Source organism: Nyctereutes procyonoides, unplaced genomic scaffold (assembly GCF_905146905.1).
Source record: "Nyctereutes procyonoides isolate TBG_1078 unplaced genomic scaffold, NYPRO_anot_genome, whole genome shotgun sequence".
Classification (NCBI taxonomy): domain Eukaryota; kingdom Metazoa; phylum Chordata; class Mammalia; order Carnivora; family Canidae; genus Nyctereutes; species Nyctereutes procyonoides.
This window is the reverse complement of record NW_026575126.1, coordinates 26,871,735-26,893,241: the sequence shown is the minus strand read 5'-3', so window position 1 is coordinate 26,893,241 and position 21,507 is coordinate 26,871,735. Positions and strand designations below refer to the sequence as shown.

Below are 21,507 nucleotides of genomic sequence, written 5' to 3'. Positions count from 1 at the left end.
TGTGAAGACACACAGGAACATCATAAATAGGAAATTTGGATTGTACATATTTGTTTTCAATATATCAGTGTGGCAGTAGATGTCTTGATGGCCAGAGAAAAATGGTCAGATTTGAAATATAATGAAAATATAAAAGAAACAGGAGTTAGCAATTGCTGGAGAGAGGCAGATGAGGGGACAGAGGTGTCAGCATGGTGTAACATGGTGTGAGAGTTCAAGCTTTAGTGCCCAAGTGGAGGATGGTGGGTTAACAGAGATGGTGACACGGAGGAGCAGGAGGCTTAGAGTGGGAGAGATGAATTTCGTTTTGGATGGGAAGGCTCTGAGGACTTCAATGTACAGATCTGAGCATGTTGAGATGTTATCACTTAATGAGGTGGTTGGAGACCTGCATCTGAAAGTTGGGGAAGAGAGAAATAGGATTCCTTAGAGTGGTAGGGATTGGAAATGCCTTTGGGAGAATTAAGTCCTCCAGGGAGACTTCTGACAAGGGCAAGAGAGAAAGAACCAAAATAAAAGGCCAGGCACCATAGAATTTAGGTTTGTAATTCACAGATGAGAGCTTTTGCCTCCGAGGCAAACTCCATCTACTTTGGTTCTGTTTGGGTCATGTTGAGAGCTACCAGGAGGAGGGCCACCTCCACTCCTCTTCCAGCATTACCTTCCTGGTGTGGTTTGTGTCCAAAGCCTTTTCATCTATCTGATAACATCTATTTACCTTTTCTTTAAAAGTAATCAGGTTTTCTTTGATGCTGTGCTTCTTTTGAATTCTCCTAGAAGAAAGTACCAAATGTGATTAGATGTACAAGAGATTTATCAAGAGAAACATCTGTAGAAGATAAACACTTGAGGAGGGGTAGGCCAGAGAAGGCTGGGAGAGTATAGAGGTGTGACCCCTGTGAAAGAGAGGGGGAAGGAAGGGGAATGGGGTAGCAAGCACCTCAGACTACAGTGCAGTTTCAAGAAAGCCTTGGCCAGGCTGATTGGCAGTTTTCAAGTCAAAATTGCTAGTTGGAGGTATCCCACATCTCAGAGGAATAGGCTTTCCTGAGTATCCCCACCATGCTTAGTTAGTCATTTACTAAATGGAGCCTACAGGAAGTGAGATCACAGTGGAACAGCAGCTGGGCCCATGAGCTGGAAAACCTCCCTGCAGCAGGAGAATCGGAGTGGCACGTTTTACTGATACCACAGATGCTTTCAGTGACTCAGTAACATTTTTTCCTAAATGTGCTTGCTACTGGCAGTTATTGTCCAACGAAGTGAAACTCAGCATCAAACCTTTATAAATTATTTTATCTGTGTCCACCCAACTAGATGATAAAGCTTTCTTAAAAGAGCAGTACCTAACATGGAACCCTTAACTCAGAAGGTATCTAAGTATTCATCATAATAAAAATTGTTTTATTTTTACTACGTGAATTTGCTGATAGTAAACAATGGGAGTTTTGACTTAGGAAGTTGGGATGGGTGGAGAGATTAAGAGAGAGTATGATTTGGATGAGGAGTTGCACAGGTATCACAGTGAGGAGGGCAGAACTAGAGCACGTGACGTAGACACAGCCATGGGAGGAAAACAGACACTAGGGTCTAGGCGCCTACATTTGATGAGATGAAGTCCCAGTAGCACACAGAACGCAGTATCCAGAGAACATGGTGGAAAGGGCTAGTCTAGAGAAAGAACTAGTGTGGGGAGAGGTCCAGCAAGATGGGATAGATAAGAGTTGAAATAGACCTCACTGCAACTCCCTTTTTTTTTTTGAGAACTAGGCTTTCCACCCACAGAGGCAGTTTTCATACACCATGACTTACCTTCTTAATTGGTTAATTGGAGCAAAAGAGACACCTGTCCCCAACTGAACCCCCTGGGAATTTGAAGTGGGGGTTTGATAAATCTAATTAGTTGAACTTTCCCTCAACTGAGCTGACATTTTAAAACAGGGCTCTTGGAAACTTCTGGGGCACTCATGTATGATAGGAAATAGGAGAACTGGCTTGCAGAAAGAGAAGAATGAGTCAGGCATTCAGAGAAGAGCTGAGAAGCAGTGTGACTCCAGAGATAGGGAGTGAGATGAGAGAGTAGTTGCTTGAACTTCTGAGGAATTTCCATTTCTGGACTGATCCTGAGACCCATCCCTCCGAGTTCTGAGATAACCCTCCAACCCTAGAATAAGTTCCCAATTTTGCTTAATCCAGTGTGAGAGTTTCTTTTAGTAGCAGCCAAACGGTATTGATTGAGACAGCATTTTGGCAGATATGCTGAAGACACAAATAGGGAATTCAGAAACGTGCAATGTGCTGACATGCAGCCAGGCAAGAGGTTAGCATTAGGAAAACCAGGAAAACTGTAGCCCTGGGAAGAGGCTGCCCAGACATGGCAGGTCTGGTAGGATCCTGGTAACCAAATGAGTTATCAAGTCAGGGATGAGCACACAGGATCTAGTTTTAGGAAGAAACTAGGGTGTAAGGTAGAGCCTTCATCACAGGAACAAGGCAGAAAGAAGTTGGTTATCAGGAGTCCGACAAAAGGTCAGAGGCTGACTGAGACCTCGGATCTAATGAGGATGGAATTCATGCATCCATTTAGTAAGAATTATTGGGTATCTGTTGTATTCTAAGGAATGTCATGTAGCATGTACTAACAGACCAAGTTGGGGGGTCAGTGTCCTAGGCAGTGGAGCCAGTCTAGGAGTGGAGACCCACTGGTACCTGCTGTGGAGAAGAGAAGGCTGGGAGGCCAGAATTAGGCTGAGAGCCAGGCAGCTCATGATGTGGAGTAGGTGATAGATTCTTTGAATTTGGAACATTGTGGGGCAAAACAGACCTGGAAGTAGTTGAAACTGAAAATTCAGTAATTTCTTTCAAAGAGCAGAAAAGTGATTCAGAAAGGAAGAGGAGAAGATGTCAAGCACACAGCTTATCTATTAGTTAGCTTCTTTTAGGGCCGTGGTGGCACCTGATGAGCCCGTAGAAAATATCTCTTGTGCTTCTTCAGGTCAGGTGAACTGTTTGATCACACACCTGCTCTACTTTATCAAAGTTAAAAATTTCAGGAGGATTTGGGAGACTATAAACTGTAAATTAGCCTTTCCTAATTCAGTCCAATCTTACCAGATAGGCAAGACTGGGTTTCTTTATTATAATTCAGCTCAACATCTTCTGGTTTAATCTTGAAACTTGAACTCCTTGGAAGAAGAGATATAGTAAGAAAAGAGGAAAAGTTAGAAAGAATAAAAATTAAGAAATGCTTTATAATCGGTTACCCATGTAGGAGTAGAACTAGGTTAAATGTTTCATCTCCTATAAACTCCTGTATCTCCCACTTACAATTTTGAATATCCTATAATACAGATGTTGCCTTTCATTGAGACCCCAAAAGCATTTTTCCAGGCAATGTCCCTGTATAGTACGTTACTTAACCTAGACAAGACGTACTGAAAACTAACCTTAATAATGACAAATTAGGCAACATACCATTTGCTCCAGTTTCTTTTCTCTTAATCATATTTCTAAAAAAAATCATATTTCTAGTGTTGTTGATCATAGTATTAAATAGAGTCAAAAGATCTGGAGGAGAGTCAGCAATTTCTGCTTGGCTTCTGACTGGTTTGATGGGGACCAAATTATTTAACGTCCCTAAGCCTTCATTTCCTTATTCAGAAAATGGAATATTAACACACTCTAATACCTTGCTGGATGATTTTAAAGGACATGAATGAAAACCACTGCAAATGGTATAAATACCAAGGAAGATAGGCAGGTCCTTTAATAAATCAGCATAGTAGAGCAAAGAATCTGTGCCAGAATCTAATTTTTCTCCTTATTGGCTCTGTGGCTTTGGGCAATTCATTTGAATTCCAAGTCTTGGTTTTTTCAATTGTAAAAGAAATATGGTATTTTCTGTTTCATTTTTTTATAAAGATTAAAATGACATATGTTATACTAAAGTATAAAGAATATATTAATGACTGTAATTTTTAATACTGTCATTAATACAGAATAAAATAATGAGATTTTAGCAAGGGGTAATCTCATAGCCAAACACATGTGAATTGATTTGGTTTTTGTTATAAAAGTATTAATATAATTTGACTTTAGGATGTCTTTATCCAGTCGTTTCAAGAATACTTTCATAGAAAATTTTCATCAGAAAATTCATTGATTTCTGTGGCACTGTCAAATTTAAGCAAGACATAATCCCTTAAAAATAAAACATGAAATTCAGTTACGTACCAAAAATAAATGAGTGCATCCTTAAAGCAAAGATCCTGGGGGGAGGGGCAAGATGGCGGAAGAGCAGGGTCCGCAAATCACCTGTCCCCACCAAATTACCTAGATAACCTTCAAACCATCCTGAAAATTTACGAATTCGGCCTGAGATGTAAAGAGAGACCAGCTGGAATGCTACAGTGAGAAGAGTCCGCGCTTCTATCAAGGTAGGAAGACGGGGGAAAAGAAATAAAGGAACAAAAGGCCTCCGAGGGGGAGGGGCCCCGCGAGGAGCCGGGCTGAGGCCGGGGCGAGTGTCCCCAGGACAGGAGAGCCCCGTCCCGGAGGAGCAGGAGCTGCACCAACCTTCCCGGGCGGGCGGAAAGGGGCTCGCAGGGAGTTGGAGCAGGACCCAGGAGGGCGGGGATGCCCTCGGGCTCCCGGGGACACTAACAGACACCTGCGAGCGCAGGAGAGTGCGCCGAGCTCCCTAAGGGCTGCAGCGCCCACGGCGGGGCCGGAGCAGCTCGGAGGGGCTCGGGCGGCGGCTCCGCGGAGGGAGCTGCGGGGCGGGAGCGCGAATCCACCAGCGCAGGCCCCGGAGCACAGGGCGCCGGGACACAGCCCAGGATCCGGCCTCCCCCGGGACAGGCAGAGGCCGGGAGGGCCCAGGACAGCGAGGACGCTCCTGCCCGGAGCTGAGCAGATCAGCGGCCCCGCCCCGGAGCCTCCAGGCCCTGCGGACGGAGAGCCGAGAGCCCCGAGCCCCGTAGTTCCTGCGGAGGCTGAATCCAGGCTTCCAGAGTTGCCATAGCAACTGCGACTGTTCCTCCTGGGGCCTGACGGGGTAAACAACCCCCGCTGAGCCCTGCAGCAGGCAGGGGCAGAGCAGCTCCCCCAAGTGCTAACACCTGAAAATCAGCGCAACAGGCCCCTCCCCCAGAAGACCAGCTGGACGGACCAGTGATACTCCCCCGTGTTCCAATACAACTTGTTTTTGGCCACTCTGCACTGAGCAAAATGACTAGAAGGAAAACCTCACCTCAAAAGAAAGAATCAGAAACAGCCCTCTCTCCCACAGAGTTACAAAATCTGGATTACACTTCAATGTCAGAAAGCCAATTCAGAAGCACTATTCTACAGCTACTGGTGGCTCTAGAAAAAAGCATTAAGGCCTCACGAGACTTCATGACTGCAGAATTTAGATCCAATCAGGCAGAAATTAAAAATCAATTGAATGAGATGCAATCCAAACTAGAAGTCCTAACGACGAGGGTTAACGAGGTGGAAGAACGAGTGAGTGACATAGAAGACAAGTTAATGGCAAAGAGGGAAACTGAGGAAAAAAGAGATAAACAATTAAAGAACCATGAAGACAGATTAAGGCAAATAAATGACACTCTAAGGAAGAAAAACCTACGTTTAATTGGGGTTCCCGAGGGCGCCGAAAGGGACAGAGGGCCAGAATATGTATTTGAACAAATCCTAGCTGAAAACTTTCCCAATCTGGGAAGGGAAACAGGCATTCAGATCCAGGAAATAGAGAGATCCCCCCCTAAAATCAATAAAAACCGTTCAACACCTCGACATCTAATAGTGAAGCTTGCAAATTCCAAAGATAAAGAGAAGATCCTTAAAGCAGCAAGAGACAAGAAGTCCCTGACTTTCATGGGGAGGAATATTAGGGTAACAGCAGACCTCTCCACAGAGACCTGGCAGGCCAGAAAGGGCTGGCAGGATATATTCAGGGTCCTAAATGAGAAGAACATGCAACCAAGAATACTTTATCCAGCAAGGCTCTCATTCAAAATGGAAGGAGAGATAAAGAGCTTCCAAGACAGGCAGGAACTGAAAGAATATGTGACCTCCAAACCAGCTCTGCAAGAAATTTTAAGGGGGACTCTTAAAACTCCCCTTTAAGAAGAAGTTCAAGTAACTCTGAACATGAATGGGCTTAATGACCCCATCAAAAGGCGCAGAGTTTCAGACTGGATAAAAAAACAGGACCCATCTATTTGCTGTCTACAAGAGACTCATTTTAGACAGAATGACACCTACAACCTGAAAATAAAAGGTTGGAGAACCATTTACCATTCAAATGGTTCTCAAAATATACCCTAAAAACTACAGAACACTTCTGAAAGAAATTGAGGAAGACACAAAGAGTTGGAAAAATATTCCATGCTCATGGATTGGCAGAATTAATATTGTGAAAATGTCAATGTTACCCAGGGCAATTTACACGTATAATGCAATCCCTATCAAAATACCATGGACTTTCTTCAGAGACTTAGAACAAATTATTTTAAGATTTGTGTGGAATCAGAAAAGACCCCAAACAGCCAGGGGAATTTTAAAAAAAGAAAACCATATCTGGGGGCATCACAATGCCAGATTTCAGGTTGTACTACAAAGCTGTGTCCATCAAGACAGTGTGGTACTGGCACAAAAACAGACATATAGATCAATGGAACAGAACAGAGAACCCAGAAGTGGACCCTGAACTTTATGCTCAACTAATATACGATAAAGGAGGAAAGACGATCCACTAGAAGAAAGACAGTCTCTTCAATAAATGGTGCTGGGAAAATTGGACATCCACATGCAGAAGAATGAAACTGGACCACTCTCTTGCACCATACACAAAGATAAACTCAAAATAGATGAAAGATCTAAATGTGAGACAAGATTCCATCAAAATCCCAGAGAAGAACTCAGGCAACACCCTTTTTTAACTTGGCCACAGTAACCGGAGAAGGACAAACAGTGTATGTTCTCATTCATTTGGGGAATATGAATAATAGCGAAAGGGAATATAAGGGAAGGGAGAAGAAATGTGTGAGAAATATCAGAAAGGGAGACAGAACATAGAGACTCCTAACTCTGGGAAATGAACTGGGGGTGGTGGAGGGGGAGGAGGGTGGGGGGTGGGGGTGAATGGGTGACGGGCACTGAGGGGTACACTTGACGGGATGAGCACTGGGTGTTATTCTGTATGTTGGTAAATTGAACACCAATAAAAATTAATTTATATAAAAAAAAAAAAGCAAAGATCCTTTGTAAATTTTTTTTAACTAAATCCATACAAAAATGGAATGGTCCGTTTAGATTCATAATTTATCAGCTTAATACTCCCTTGAATTGAGAGAAATATGGGTTGTACACATAGAGATAAGGTTCTAATAAAAAGGTTTAGTTAAGTAAATATGATTCAGTTTTATATTGAGATTGTTATCACTCAGAGGAGTTACTTTTTTGCATTTTTTCTATAAAATTATTCTTCATTTATACTGCTTAAATTCTAATGTTTTTTAACCTTTTATTTCCTTGCAAGATAATAGTTGGAGAAACTGCTGTGTTTTGCCTACAACTGGCCACACGGGATTTTGAAAACCAGGAGAAAACTATTTTAACTGGAGATTGTTGCTATATAAATCCACTGGTGCGGCGAACTGTACGATTTCTGGGTATGTGTTCATTGAATTTTTTTTATTGTTGCTGCAATCATATTTATGTGTAAGCTAACCCCTAAAATGATCAGCATTTTAACTCTATGCAAATACTGGATTATATTTTATATGAAATGTTTTAGTTTGGCTTTAAAAATAACATTGCATACTACGTTCATGTGGCTCCACCTCAGGTATCATTTCCATATTACTTTAAGAAAAAAAATAACACTACACTTGGATGTTTAATATTCATTAAGAAACTAAAAATTATATAATTAAAAGAAATTATTTACTGTGTTTATGAAATTTCAGAAACAATGCTTGGGGAGAAATGATAATCTAGTTAGACTGTTCAGTGTCATGAAAAACAAGAAAAATAGCTTGGCAAAGAAAAGGTATGTTGTATTCGTTAACTGCCAGATGTAGCACTACCTCTGAGCTTTTTTCTTTTTAATGTGAACAAAAACATATCAGTGATTTTATTAGAGGAAAAGATTTACTATTACATATTGTACACCTGAAACTAACATAACATTGTATGTTAAATATACTGGAATTAAATTTTAAAAAATAAAATTAAAACAAATTTTAGAAAAAGATTAACTGACTTTAACCTTCAGTCTGAAATTCTAGCTCTAATACATATAAGCATTGATGAATTAATGCAAATCATTTCAATTCAATAGAAATTTGGCCAAGACAAATTTTTTAACTGACACAATAAAGTTTAATATAAATTATCATTTCCTGTATTTATCAGCTAAAAGTATGTCTTTATATACTAATAAAATTTAAGATAAATTTTGACTTGTGTTTAGATTAAGGTACTGTATCCTTCAATATATATTTCATATCAATGGGATCAAGATGAAGACTTTGGAGATATTATGCACAGATCACCTAATCTATATATAAACCCACTTAAAGATTAATCAGATGTCATCATACCTTTGAATCTCTCTAAAGACAAAAGGTCTCCTTATCTCAGACTGTTCTTTCTATTGCCATCAAGTTATACATCTCCAAAGCCCTCATTTATACTGTTGAAGTAATAACTTTTATATGAAACTTTAAAAAGCTTTTTTTCACATGCATCAATACTCCGTAATCTTTGCATCATGGGTCTTTTAATAAAAAAAATAAGCAATAATATACTCAAAACTAAAAATGATGAAATTGACACTTTCCAAAAATACTGTTAAAGCAAATTTTATTAAGCCTACTTAATTAAGTAGGTATGTTTTGCATTTGCACATGTATTTCTAAGGAATTATGGCACAAAATAAAGCATACTTTAAATCTCCATATGTTTCTTATTATGTGATTTTATAAAATATTTAGGAGTGCTTGATTTGTTTCTTTTCCCTTGTTCATAATGATCTGTGTATTTCTAGTTGTTTAAAATGGGAAGTTTATAAGCAAAACATTACTACATAATAGGGCATCATTCTTTGTAGGGACTTTATCCTGGTGGTCAGCACTGTGGATACACTCATGGGATCTCACTTTAATAAGTATCTTTGTAGTACAATATTGGCTTTGGGCCTAATGCAATGAATATTTTAATTTAAAAGCACATTTGGGAACTTTACAAGTATCAAGAGATATTTCCGTATCCTTATCAAATATTTCTCTCTATTTTACACAGGAAACCTTATTACAGCAGATAAAAAGAAGGGTTTGGTTAAATAAGATGAGTACATCTTAGTCTAAATTTCAAGGGAGTAGAGATGAAGACTTGCCATTTAGGTTCCTGTGCTGGGGCATGATGATTGGAAGGAGAGGTTACGTACAAGAGCATTTTATTGAGCTCCATTCTCTTTCATTTCTCTGCCTCTCCTAAGTTTCTACTTTTGATAGCATTACTTGTATGACTCATGACATGCTGGGAAGATGTAAAGAAAGAGCTTTTACTATTTTCTTTTAACATTTTTAGATAAAGAACTAAGGTTTTTGTTTCACGACCATTTGCATACACAGTTTTGCTATGTGCAGATTTATGTGCATCAGCCTTTTATAATTTTATATTTCAAAAATTAAAAGGATAACCATGCTTCTGATGCTGGAAAATTATTTGATCCTGCACAACAAAATTATTTGTTTCCTGTATAACAGCCAATAATTAAGTATAAAGGTCTAACAAATAAGCAATCCAGAAATCTATGACTAAAAGATAAGTGTCTGATTATTCTAATAGAACCATATGACTGTTTAATGAACAAACGGTTTGGAAAGTATTCTGTCTCTAATCATTTATAAAGTAAAAATACCTGATTTGAATATTATTTCCCTAAATTAAAAATAATAGATTTTTTCACATTGGTACCATATCCTCAAAGGTTGTATCTGTCAGTTTAGTTGAAAATGATACTAAGGAATTTATTTTGCCTACTCTACCTAAAGAGAAAGGTAAATTTTGATTCTAATGACCAATGATATTGAATTTAGAAAGAAATTTTTAAAAATTGAGTAAATTGTCACATTCCTTTCAAGGGACAAAAAAAAAAAATCCCTGTATACCTAATTTTCTACCTTCCGATTACCAAAACAAATAAATGTCAATGCTATAAAGATAATTGACAAATTATCATTTCGATTGCATTATTATTTATGAAATTGCCCCATATTTGATAAATTAAAATACAAACATAAAATATAAGGTGGGACTAAGTTACTAGCTGTTATGTGACTTTTTAAAATATATTTGTGAAAGCAGGTTAAAAACTAATCTGAACCATTCTTCTTAAGATATTCCGTGATATTTAAATGAAAGCTAATGGCATTGGATTTTACTGCTAATTGGCACCTCCAACAGAGTTAACATCAGTCTGGATGGGTTTAAGAGGCATAATCAAAGGGAGACAACTGCTTGGCTTTATGTTTGTCAGATGCAAAATATTTTCAAAATAGGGAAAATAAAGATTGCCAACATTAGTACAAGGTGAGAGACGGAGCCCTCTCCAAAGAAGCATGTCTCCTTGTTAAAAACCACATTACCCAACTATAGTCTTCTTTATCTTATGTCTTACAAACCTGCCATGCATAAAATTGTAGCCAGTGGTAGCGCGATATGTTAAATGATTTAACACTCTCATCACTCCAGAAAGCAAAGAGCTGGAAAGAAGTAAAATGGAAGGAACCATATGTATGTACGTATATGTATGAATGTATGAATTATTTTGTAGTTTCCAAAATGTTGCCATGTTGGCTTATTATAGACTGCAATACAAAAAAAACAAAACAAAACAAAACAAAAAAAACAAAAACAAAAAAAACCCAGAAAAATAACAAAAAACAGAGTTACAATGGTTTGTTTTCTTCCTCAGGTATTTATACATTTGGGCTATTTGCTACAGATATCTTTGTAAATGCGGGGCAAGTGGTTACAGGGAATCTGGCTCCACATTTCCTTGCCCTGTGTAAGCCCAACTATACAGCACTCGGATGTCAGCAGTATACACAATTCATCAGTGGGGAGGAGGCCTGCACGGGCAACCCAGATCTCATCATGAGGGCAAGGAAAACGTTTCCATCCAAAGAAGCGGCTCTCAGCGTCTATGCAGCTATGTATCTGACGGTAAGCAAGGATTATTAACCAGTTTTAGTCTATCTGTTAATTCTTCCAGTGAGGAAATTATTTTTTTCTGCCATAATGGAAGTCACATTAACAGCTTTCTGTAGGCCACTTAATTTATTTTTAATAATAGCTGTTTGTACTGCGGATAAAATTAAGTCAGTTGACTCTCATGAGATTATGTGTGGGTAGTTGGTTGTATTAAAAAATATAGCCATTAGCATTTCTATTTGAGAATATGTTTATCTTTATGTTAAATAGGGCTTAATGGAAACAAATTTGTCCCGTAGCAGTCCCCATAATCTTGTAATAACCCAATTAAGAAAACTATCCTGGCCTCTTAGCTGCCTACTCAAGCTCTAATATTTTCTGGTGGAGGTGGGGAAAAGAGAACTCTTTTTTTAAGAAAGATTTTTGTTTGGTTATTGGTAACTATTTCATCATAATGTCTCAACTAGTTTTAATATTTTCTCCGAGAACTAGCCAAAATGTCCTTATAAATTATGTTTTTCCCTTTTATTCTTGAGTCTTTGCCATCATTTCAGAGGTGAGAGCCAGGCTTCCACTGCAGCTGTCCTGGACCTCTAGGTGGAAGTAAATGATCATGGTTGAGCACTTTACTGGATTTGCAGGAGTAGATAGAAGGGCAGCCTTGACAGGCAGTTTTTGGCCCCAGAATCCTGCCATCAGCCCTCCCCTCTATTACCAGGATCTGCCTGTAACTATGGAGCTGGACTCCAAAAGTGTGCTCTGTAGGCTTTGCCATGGCTACAGTAAGAAGTTCAGAGAATTGAAAAGACTTTTGGGGTTCTCCATTCCAGCAATGCCAATAGCTGTTTTCTTCTGTTTTCAGCTCACTGACGAGAGATCTCAGGACCTAAATGCAACCAAATTTGGTCATTACTGATGACTTAAAAAAATTAATTCTACCCACAAGGAGTTTTTTGATTATGGAAATATTTCTGATAGTATTGATGCAATCATGCCGGCTTATCTCTAAAAAGCAGAGAGAATCCACAGTAACACCCTATGACACCTCTCCTTGAGATTGGAAATAAAATTACTAAATAAGCAACAATTTAGGGGGAAAATACAGCACTGTACATACCACTCACAATGGCAGGATAATTTCGGAAGCCATAAGCATATGCATTTTAACATTTCTGAAGTTTTCTAGCTGAGGCAATTCTACCCCTCGCAGCCCAGACTTTCAAAAATCCCATCAAAAAAGGCTTTCTGGAGTTAAAGATCGAATCTCATCCTATCCATTTTCTCTTCCACAGTCTTCTGACGTCTGCTGCACCTCCCTTAGTCCCCTCTCAGTGTGCTCCCAACTCTGCTCCTCCCATTTCTCCTGATTTCTTTATCCCATCAGCTTTGCTTTCTGCTTTCCATTCTAATGTAATTCCAACTTGATATGAAATCTGTTTATCCACGCACATTCTTTCTATTCATTAAATTGCTTGACTGCATGTCCCACCTCTCTTAAAATATGAAGCATTCAGCCTTAAAATGAAGATTTTAAAACTTGAGTGAATCAGAAGTCACAAAATACTTTTCATTCACTGTCATCACATCTAAATCTGACATTGTTATTTGTATCCGAGTATGAATTGCAAATGTCTGCATATACATATGTGATCAAGCCAATGACTTGAGACCAATTCCAGAATACTCTCCGAACCCAAATCCTATTACATGATTATTTTAGCACTAATAGATGATAGATTTTGCTGGCAAACCAGGGTTTGCCAGTGGTGGTGAATGTGCTAGTATTATAAATACTTGATATTTTTGTCCTGCCAAAATCGTGTTTTCAAAGGCATTGCTTTGGGAGAAGGTATTATCCTTTGAAGTCCCAGAGAAATCTTCATATCTTGTCTTGCCTCTCGTCAGCTGCATGTGTTTTAGCAACTTCTTATATATATAATTATATGATAATTTATGTAGTAATTTATGTAGTAATTGATTATTTGTACTGATTTATAGAATCCTCATAAAAACTTCTTGATGTAGTATTATGATGCCCATTTTACAGGTGAGGACACTCAGAAAGCGAAGCAGCCTGTTCCAAATCCATAGAATCACCCATCTTCCTGGCTACAATGATTCCAAATATTCCAGAAAAGGACTATTAAATCATATTAGCTCTAATATGTGCATGGTCAGCTGAATTTCCTCCTGCTGCCACATAACCTAAGTAACCTTTATGCGTAAAGGTTACGGCCAAAGGTTCAGATGGTAGATATGTTTAGAGAAAAAAAACATTTAATAACACTCCAGCACTCGGAAATCTTCTATCACTAAACAGTGGTTTGGACTAAAAGTCAGGATTCCTACTTGTAATTACATTGCAGAGTACCTCTGTCTTTTTAACAATAGATTCTGTTCTCTGCTAACTGCTTTTCTCTCTTCCCTACCATCCCTTTATGAGTGTGTGAGTGTGGGTGGCTGCTATGGCAACTCTGAATATAACTCCTGCTGCAAATGTAGGCATTACAGTCAGGTTTTACTGTTATATTTGAACCCTTATACATATATATTTCTTCCCAGCTTCACTAGAGACACCTTGGGAAAACTTTATAATAGAAATGTTGGGGTGTTTCAACACCCCATCTCGTGAAATACTTGCCAGAATTTTGATGAGTAGGTAAATAGGAAAACAGCTGTATATTCAGTATTTTCTGTGGAAACAGGCTTATTGCTGTATTTAGGTAGAGATAAATTTGTTTAATGTTGTATAGGTGTTATAAACATACGTAAATACATAAAATAAATAAGCTCTATTATGAAGTCTTTGAATAAGAACTGAGGCATATTTTTCTGATGTTTCTCTTTGTGGATTAGTCAATAAAATTAAGGAACTTGAAGTCTCCCTTAGCATTTGACTTTAATTAAGGCTTTGGGGATAATTTGATAACAGAGTTGTTCTCTTTTGCTTTACTGAGAACTTCCAGGGGAAAAAAAATATATATCTCTATGCCTATTTTTGCAAATGTTGTTGGATTCCCAAGAAAACAGTTCTGAAGGCTATTTAACCCTCAACCATTAAATTTATAATTCAGTGTTAAGTCACGTTAGAATAATACTTAAATTTAACTTTGTGTTATTCATTTCATATAAAACGAGAAGTTTTTCTAATTAAAGTCAAATGAACTTCAAAGTTGAGAATGAGAAATAATGTTTGGTGACTTTCCAGTGAACCTCATAAGCCAGTGAAACAGAAAGACCTAAAATAATCTCTTTAGGTTACTTCCAATTCTGGCCTTATGTTGATTTTTCTGAAAATCTTTAGAAAAAGAAAGAAAGAAAAGAAAGAAGAAGAAAGAAAGAAAGAAAGAAAGAAAGAAAGAAAGAAAGAAAGAGAAAGAGTCAGCTATGCTTGTTGGCCTTTTTCCATCATCTTTTGCTGTAAACAAACCATCCTAACCCTCAAAACAAGAATTTGCTATTCTCAGGATTCTGTGAAGGTGATCTGTGGTTTTACTGGTAGTCAAACCTTGCTTCTCTCATGGGTTGTGTTTAGCTGGTGGGGGGAGGGAGGCGCTGGGACAGCTCAGTAGCCAGGCCTTGCTCCTTTCTCAAGAGATTTTCCCTGAGAGACTCTGAGAGCAGCCCCTCCTTTATTTTTATTTTTTTAAGATTTTATTTATTTATTCATGAGAGACAGAGAGAGAGAGAGAGAGAGAGAGGCAGAGGGAGAAGCAGGCTCCATGCAGGGAGCTCGATGTGGGACTCGATCCCGGGACCGTGGGATCACTCCCTGAGCAGAAAGCAGATGCTTAACCGCTTGATCGCTGAGCCACCCAGGCGTCCCCAGCCCCTCCTTTAGTAACATTTTCCCTAGTCTATATAGGGGAATGCACAGGTCCTCAATCTGGGGTACAGGAATTTGGGGAACGCATGGCAACTTGCCTGCAGCATTTAATGTCATGAGACTGGACAGGGATTGTGTTTGGTGGAGAACCATCAGGGTGGGTAAAAAGAAAAGCTCTGGGTTACCTTCAATATACTTGTCTTGAATGACTGATGAGATCTGGCTGCCATCAGAAAGCCATTCCTCTAAATCTTCCCTGCTCAGAAGTAATTTAATGCTGAAATGTATAAGATCCCTGTGCTCTAGATTTCAAATGAGCAAATTTGTGTCTGGTAGATAATCTATCAAACAGTATTTATTGAGCACCCACTTATACTTTGACTGCTCTGCTATTACCGCGACTACTGCTGCTGTGACCACTATTATTAGTCGATTGACATTTGTCCTGTCAGCCTTCAGCTAAGTGTCATAGGGGGCAGGGAGGTTACTAAAGACATCTGCAAAGTACCCATTGAGTTCCAATGTTTTCATTACCAAGGACCCCTTTTATAATTTACCGTCTTCTTGTCCCACATTCCTCCATGAACTTTGTATTTCTAAATCTTCTATCTAATATAATGCTTTCCAATCCCAACTTAGGCCCAGATATTGAACAGTGGCCCATAATAATAAAAGTAGAATTATGTTGTTTTGAAATTGTACACATACAGTTATTAAAATCGCACACATACAACTATTAAATAACAAGCGTAAATGACTAAAGACACATGTATACTCTGCATCTTTACCATAGTTTTCCCTGGCTTCTGTAAGTGAGACTTATGATTGGGTATACTGTGATTGACCAATGGCTTTATAATGGTGTCTGGTTTTCCAGTCACATCCCAGAAATTCCTGCGTCTTCCACAATGCATCAGAACCACTAAGCAGCGCGAGATCAACAGTGTTGCCAAATGACTTAATATAGTTCCGGCCAAAAGTAAAGAGTACTGACATTTTAGTTAGTGCATGTGGGCTTATTGTGGGTAAATATACTATTCTATTAAGCTCTTTGAAATATTGAAAAATATGTCGTAGAATTCCATTAATATGTCTGGAGTTCCTTATGTGTTAACAAATTCCAGGTTGGAGATTCCTGGCAACATTTGTACATCCTATTTAGGAAAACAGAATTTACTGTCATAGGACAATACAAGGTATAGTCAGGGCTCCATTATGACTTTTGTTGGCCGTAGGCACTTAACTTGTGCTCTCAGGGCCTCTTCTGCCTTTGAAACAAAAATGTATACTTTTACAACCTCATTGCCATAGAAACAAATTTATAAATAACATATGTTAAACATTTTTTAACCTACATTTTCACTTTTCCTTCTGTTTTTAAAAAGAAATTAAGACAGTTTTATTGGTCCCTAAAAGTATCATGGGCCCTAGGTACCCTAGGTACGTTTTCCCTGAAGATAGTGAATAATAAAGTTCTAGTTGGAGTATGATTGTCAGTATATCTGGTTCTGACAGTGAGAGCCACTCAGTGTCCAAGAGGGAAGAGATCACTATTGCCAAGCACCATGAGAGAGTGCTTCAGAAGTAAGTGGTACTTGGGCTGGGTTTTGAAGATGAATACGATTTGAATAGGGAAAGAAGAGGCATTCCAGGTAAGAGGACAGTGTGAGCAGGAGACTACAGATACAATTAGGAAAAAGTGAGGGGGAACCTCAGATGGGGAATATATGGGGGATTTAAGGATTAGCAAGGATAAATAAATCAGAAACACACGGTAAACCAACCTGAGGCTTCACATTTGGGTTAACAAGTAATGCGGAGTTGAAAAATTACATTAAAGTTGTGCTTCAGAATTATTTTATTTAATTCAATTCCATAAATACATATGGAATACTAGAATGCATCCAGCCTGTACATGCTGATATAACCTCCTTATTTAAAATGGTCTGATAAAGTGTAAAGAGGGAACTAGAAAGGAAAGAAACTAAAAGTAAAGGGAATATTTTAAGGAGATTGTCAAAGAATCTCAGACATGAAATAAGGATTTGGATTTAGCTGGTTCTCTTAAGATTGAGAGCCCTGGGGTTGATGAGACCAGAGTCAGATGAAATGAAGTAAAATGAAATTCCTAGTTTCTGAGAAACGGAATAAGCTTGGACTCTGTGAACTGTCAAGACCCTGAGCAATGGCAAAGGGAGTGTAGATTTGAGCAGCTGGGAATCCCTAAGCATTTTCTCTTAGAACAAAGGAAAAAGAAAGTCTGATCTAGACCAAGATCTCAGTGCTCCAGTGTGCACTGTGGGGTTTGCACACCATCATCAGCTTCCTTCGATGCTATGGCTAAACTTAGCCAAATCCCTGGGCATCCTGCTCCTATATCTCAACCCTCTGTCCCCCAGCTTCCATTTATTGGAAAGTAAGCCTCCCAGCCTCCTACTAAGTAGTTTATAGAACTTAATCTTCACAGTGGCTGGAATGAAAGTATGGCCATCTTCATGTTACAGGGAACAAAACTGAAGATACAAGAGGCTAATTAACTTGCCCAAGGTTGTATCGCTAATATTCATTGGAACCAGAAATAGGACACAGGCCAGTATCACTCCAAAGCCAGCATTTGGTCTCTTATATTGCACTGCTTCCTGGTACGTGCCCAGTGAAAAGGAGGCAGCCGCATGCCCTATGATCTTCAGAGTGCAGTGCCTCACACACAGTAGGTGAAGAAAACTACTCCATTGATTTTAATTGAATGTTGCACAGTATAAATTAGAAAGGTTGTTGAAAAAACAATTCCTGTCTCATATCTTATTTTCCAGGCAGCCAAATAGCTCGAACACACAAAGTAATATAAATGGTCATGATGATTGGATTTTAATTGTGCTTTTGATTTTAAGTAAGTGAATATTTTATTTTTATGATCCTTAATTTGTAATATCTTATGTTCTGCACATCATTTGAGATGTTAAAGAACTTTAATTGCTTTTAAAATGACGGCTTCTAAGTTACCTTTTACTTCTTTACAACATACAGTGATTGGCTACATAATCGTCTAACTGGCATTGGTAGTGCTTAATGCTCATTAGACCTCCATGGTAGGCGCTATCACTTTGACCAGGTCCAACAGAACCCAGATTGCAATGGGCAGCTCTGAATGTGTGGTCATTTGATATCCCAGAATCAAACATTCCATTTATTCCATGCCCAATAACATGCTCAAGTCTATTTTTCGAAGGATGCATTAAGCTCTGCTGTAGAAGTAATGGACTTGCTCCTGAATTCCAAGAGCCACACTGAATTTCACAGTAGGGCTGGTCATGAGCTCCAGACTGTATGCTTTCCACTGCTGACATCTCAAGAACCATAGGGTCTCCTGGATCTTGTGGCCCAAGTAGCAGGGCTGCTTACCCCACAGGATCTTTTCTGTTCCAGGCCCCACTTAAAGCTGGCAGCTTTTCATGTCACTTGGCATATAGGCCAGAGCAGTATTCATAGGTGTGGGATGTGTGTCCCCAAGAACAAAGTGATCTAAAGGTGCTGTGCTTTCTTTATGGTGGGGGTACAAGATACAATAATTTGTCTTTTACTTTGGATGGGATATGTAAGTCCCTGGTCAATGGATCCCTAAAAACTTTACTGATGTCCCGGGCCCTTAAATCTTATAGGGTTTATCTCCCAAGATCTGGAGTGCATGTGTCTTACGAAGGCCTCCAGTGTGCTGACCATCTTTTATTTATTTTGCTTAAAGTTTAGCATGTCATCTTTGATGCAGAGGATCAATATGATGGTCATGTCAGACTATGATATGGCAAAGTGCAGGAGGGTTAATATCGCATTGACATAAACGGTGATGTAAAATTTGCCTATTCCATGTGAATGTGAACTCTTTCTCATCCTCTTTTTTTGAACAAGATAAGAAAAAAATGCATTTGACAAATCAGTGGTCACTACTACTTGGTTGAAGATTCAGTAGTCTACAGTCATTCTCCAGGATCTGTCCAGACTGTTGCATTAAATGGAGATAAGATAAGAACCACCACTCCTGTATTCTTGAGATCCTAAGTAGTGGACAAATCTTTACCATCCCCCATCCCTTAATGCAGTATTGCTTTTGATTTACTATCTTGGCAGGAGTGGGCAGGTATAGTTTCATAAGCTTCCTACTGTATTTCCCCAATATTCCACCTGCCAAGGGGAAAGTGACCCCTGGATGTGTTCACAGACCTAGAGACTTTGGCCCATACTCACTTACTATGTAGTCCTCCTAGGACCCTACTCCAGCAGGGGCCATGATGATGCTAATTCAGGTCTCCAGGTATCAATGACCCCTTAGACTCTGTGTCCAGTAGTCTCAAAATATCTGGATATTCTCTTCTTCCCAATAGATAGTCACATGAATAAATGACCAGAAGTCCTTTTGAGGAAGGACTGGGAAAATCCTTACATTATATACTTTCTGTAGAGTCACAGGGTCCTTCTCTCTGGGCACCAGCTGCCTCTTCAGTTAGTTTCATTCTGATTTGGAAACTGCACAAAGGATTAAAACTTTTTATTGGGGCATCTACTTTCAGCTCTGCATTCTTGTTACCTTGTGGTTATACAGTATTTTTCTTGACTCTTCATCTTTTGCCTCTAGGGAGCACTATCTTCTATAAATCCTCTCTAAAACTATCTGCTGGTCAAGTCACCTTGGCTGTCACTCAGGCCTTCTGCATTGTTATGATAATTGGACACACCCACACCCACTCCTGCTTCCAGTGGTAAAGCACTGGCTTCTGTTTCTTCAGGCTCCCCAGAATCTGCATGGATGTAAAGGACCCAGCTGCGTGGTAACCTACCCTACCGTCAATCTTGGCCTACAGAGCAGAGGCACCCCTCAACTTCTGTGCCTTTCTCATTAGCACATTCCTGGTGCCTCAAATGGACAGTGTGTCCATGAGGTCCTCCTGTACTACATCATCCTTTGGTGGGTCCTTAAGGCTCATATTATATGTCCATTTCAGCAATGCCACTTCTCTAAGCCTTTTAATTCCTTCCTCCACCATCTGCCAAAGCAATTCAGGCATGCCAGCTTCATGGAGAGAAAGTAATTCATTTCACCAGGCTTTTAGGAGCCTGCCCAGCAGGGAGTTTTACTTTTTCCTGGGGGCCTTGCAAGAGTAAAATCCCACATCCCCAGGGAGAGTACTCTTGTCAACAAACACTCCCTTATCTGTTTATATTTCAGCCTCCTTGATAAAGCCCCCTCAAAATTCAGCCATATAGGTCTCCCCTGGCTCCATCTGTCATGTATCGGCTAATTCATGCAGCAGTTTGGGGATAGAGGCTCTCTCCTCCCTTATCGGGTTCATCTCATCCTGAGCCACTAAGCCCTAATTGTGGGCCTGACAGCAGGAAGAAGAGGTAGAAGCAGATCTTGAGAGAGTCCCTGTTGCCCTGGGGAAAGAGGCTTCTCATACCCCTGTTAGATTGTCTTCTGGTGTGGGTGGGACTGGGAGGAGTGCTAGCACTGCATAGGTAGGGGTAGGTCACATCTGAAGGCTCCAAGGGTTTAGAGGAGTTTAATGAACCATAATCTTCGTGTACATCCTCTCAGATGTCTCCGTCCCTCATGTCAGGGTCTAGATTTTTCTTTCTTTTTTTTTTTTAAGATTTTATTTATTTATTCAAGATAGACATATAGAGAGAGGGAGAGAGGCAGAGACACAAGCCGAGGGAGAAAGCAGGCTCCATGCAGGGAGCCTGACGTGGGACTCGATCCCAGGTCTCCAGGATCATGCCCTGGGCCAAAGGCAGGCACCAAACCCCTGAGCCACCCAGGGATCCCAGGGTCTAGATTTTTCTAACCAGGGTCCTGTCCTTGGTCTAATAGACCTGCCTTATCTGAGTGTTCAGTCATCTTTGAAGATCCCTGGACTCTTAGCTCATAAGTCCTAAGTCTGGCCTTCGGCTCTTTTTACTCTGACATTGCAGAAACAAAAACTTTCTATCAAGTTCTTTCTACTAAGAGGCACTTTGACCATCACACTCCATTTTGATTTGTTTGTTAGCTGTCCTCAGTTTTTCAATTTCCTTCTGTAGGGCACCAGCACAACTTAGTAAGAGCCAGTCAATCGCATTATCCCTCTAAGCATTGTTTCCAGGGACTTTTCAACTTCCCACATCATTGGCCTCATTAGGATATTTCTCTCCACTAGGGTGACTAACCATCAGACATCAGACTTCCAGGGCTGATATCAGGCAAGTTTAACCTGGTTAAACTAAACCAGGTTAGATCAGTTACCTAATCCCTACCAGAACAGTCTCCCAAGTCACTACTGGTGGGTTTTAGCAATTGGCTTGCTACCTGGTGGACTGTACGTGCCTCATTTCCAGCAAGAACGTGTCCCCAGATCCCATCTTACCACCTCCTTTCTTAAATTGTCCCAATTCTGTTAGGATCCTCCAAGAAGTGGAAGCTG

At 39.6% G+C, this 21,507-nt stretch overlaps 1 protein-coding gene across 1 annotated transcript in view; it reads left to right on the top strand.

The window, feature by feature from the left end:
* PLPPR5 (phospholipid phosphatase related 5) overlaps positions 1 to 21,507 on the top strand; it is a 126,124-nt gene that overhangs the window by 36,118 nt on the left and 68,499 nt on the right. Inside the window, exons 2-3 of the mRNA XM_055339342.1 lie at positions 7,544 to 7,676; positions 10,988 to 11,238. Of these exons, the coding sequence (XP_055195317.1) occupies positions 7,544 to 7,676; positions 10,988 to 11,238 (384 nt within the window). The remainder of the gene's footprint in view (positions 1 to 7,543; positions 7,677 to 10,987; positions 11,239 to 21,507) is intronic.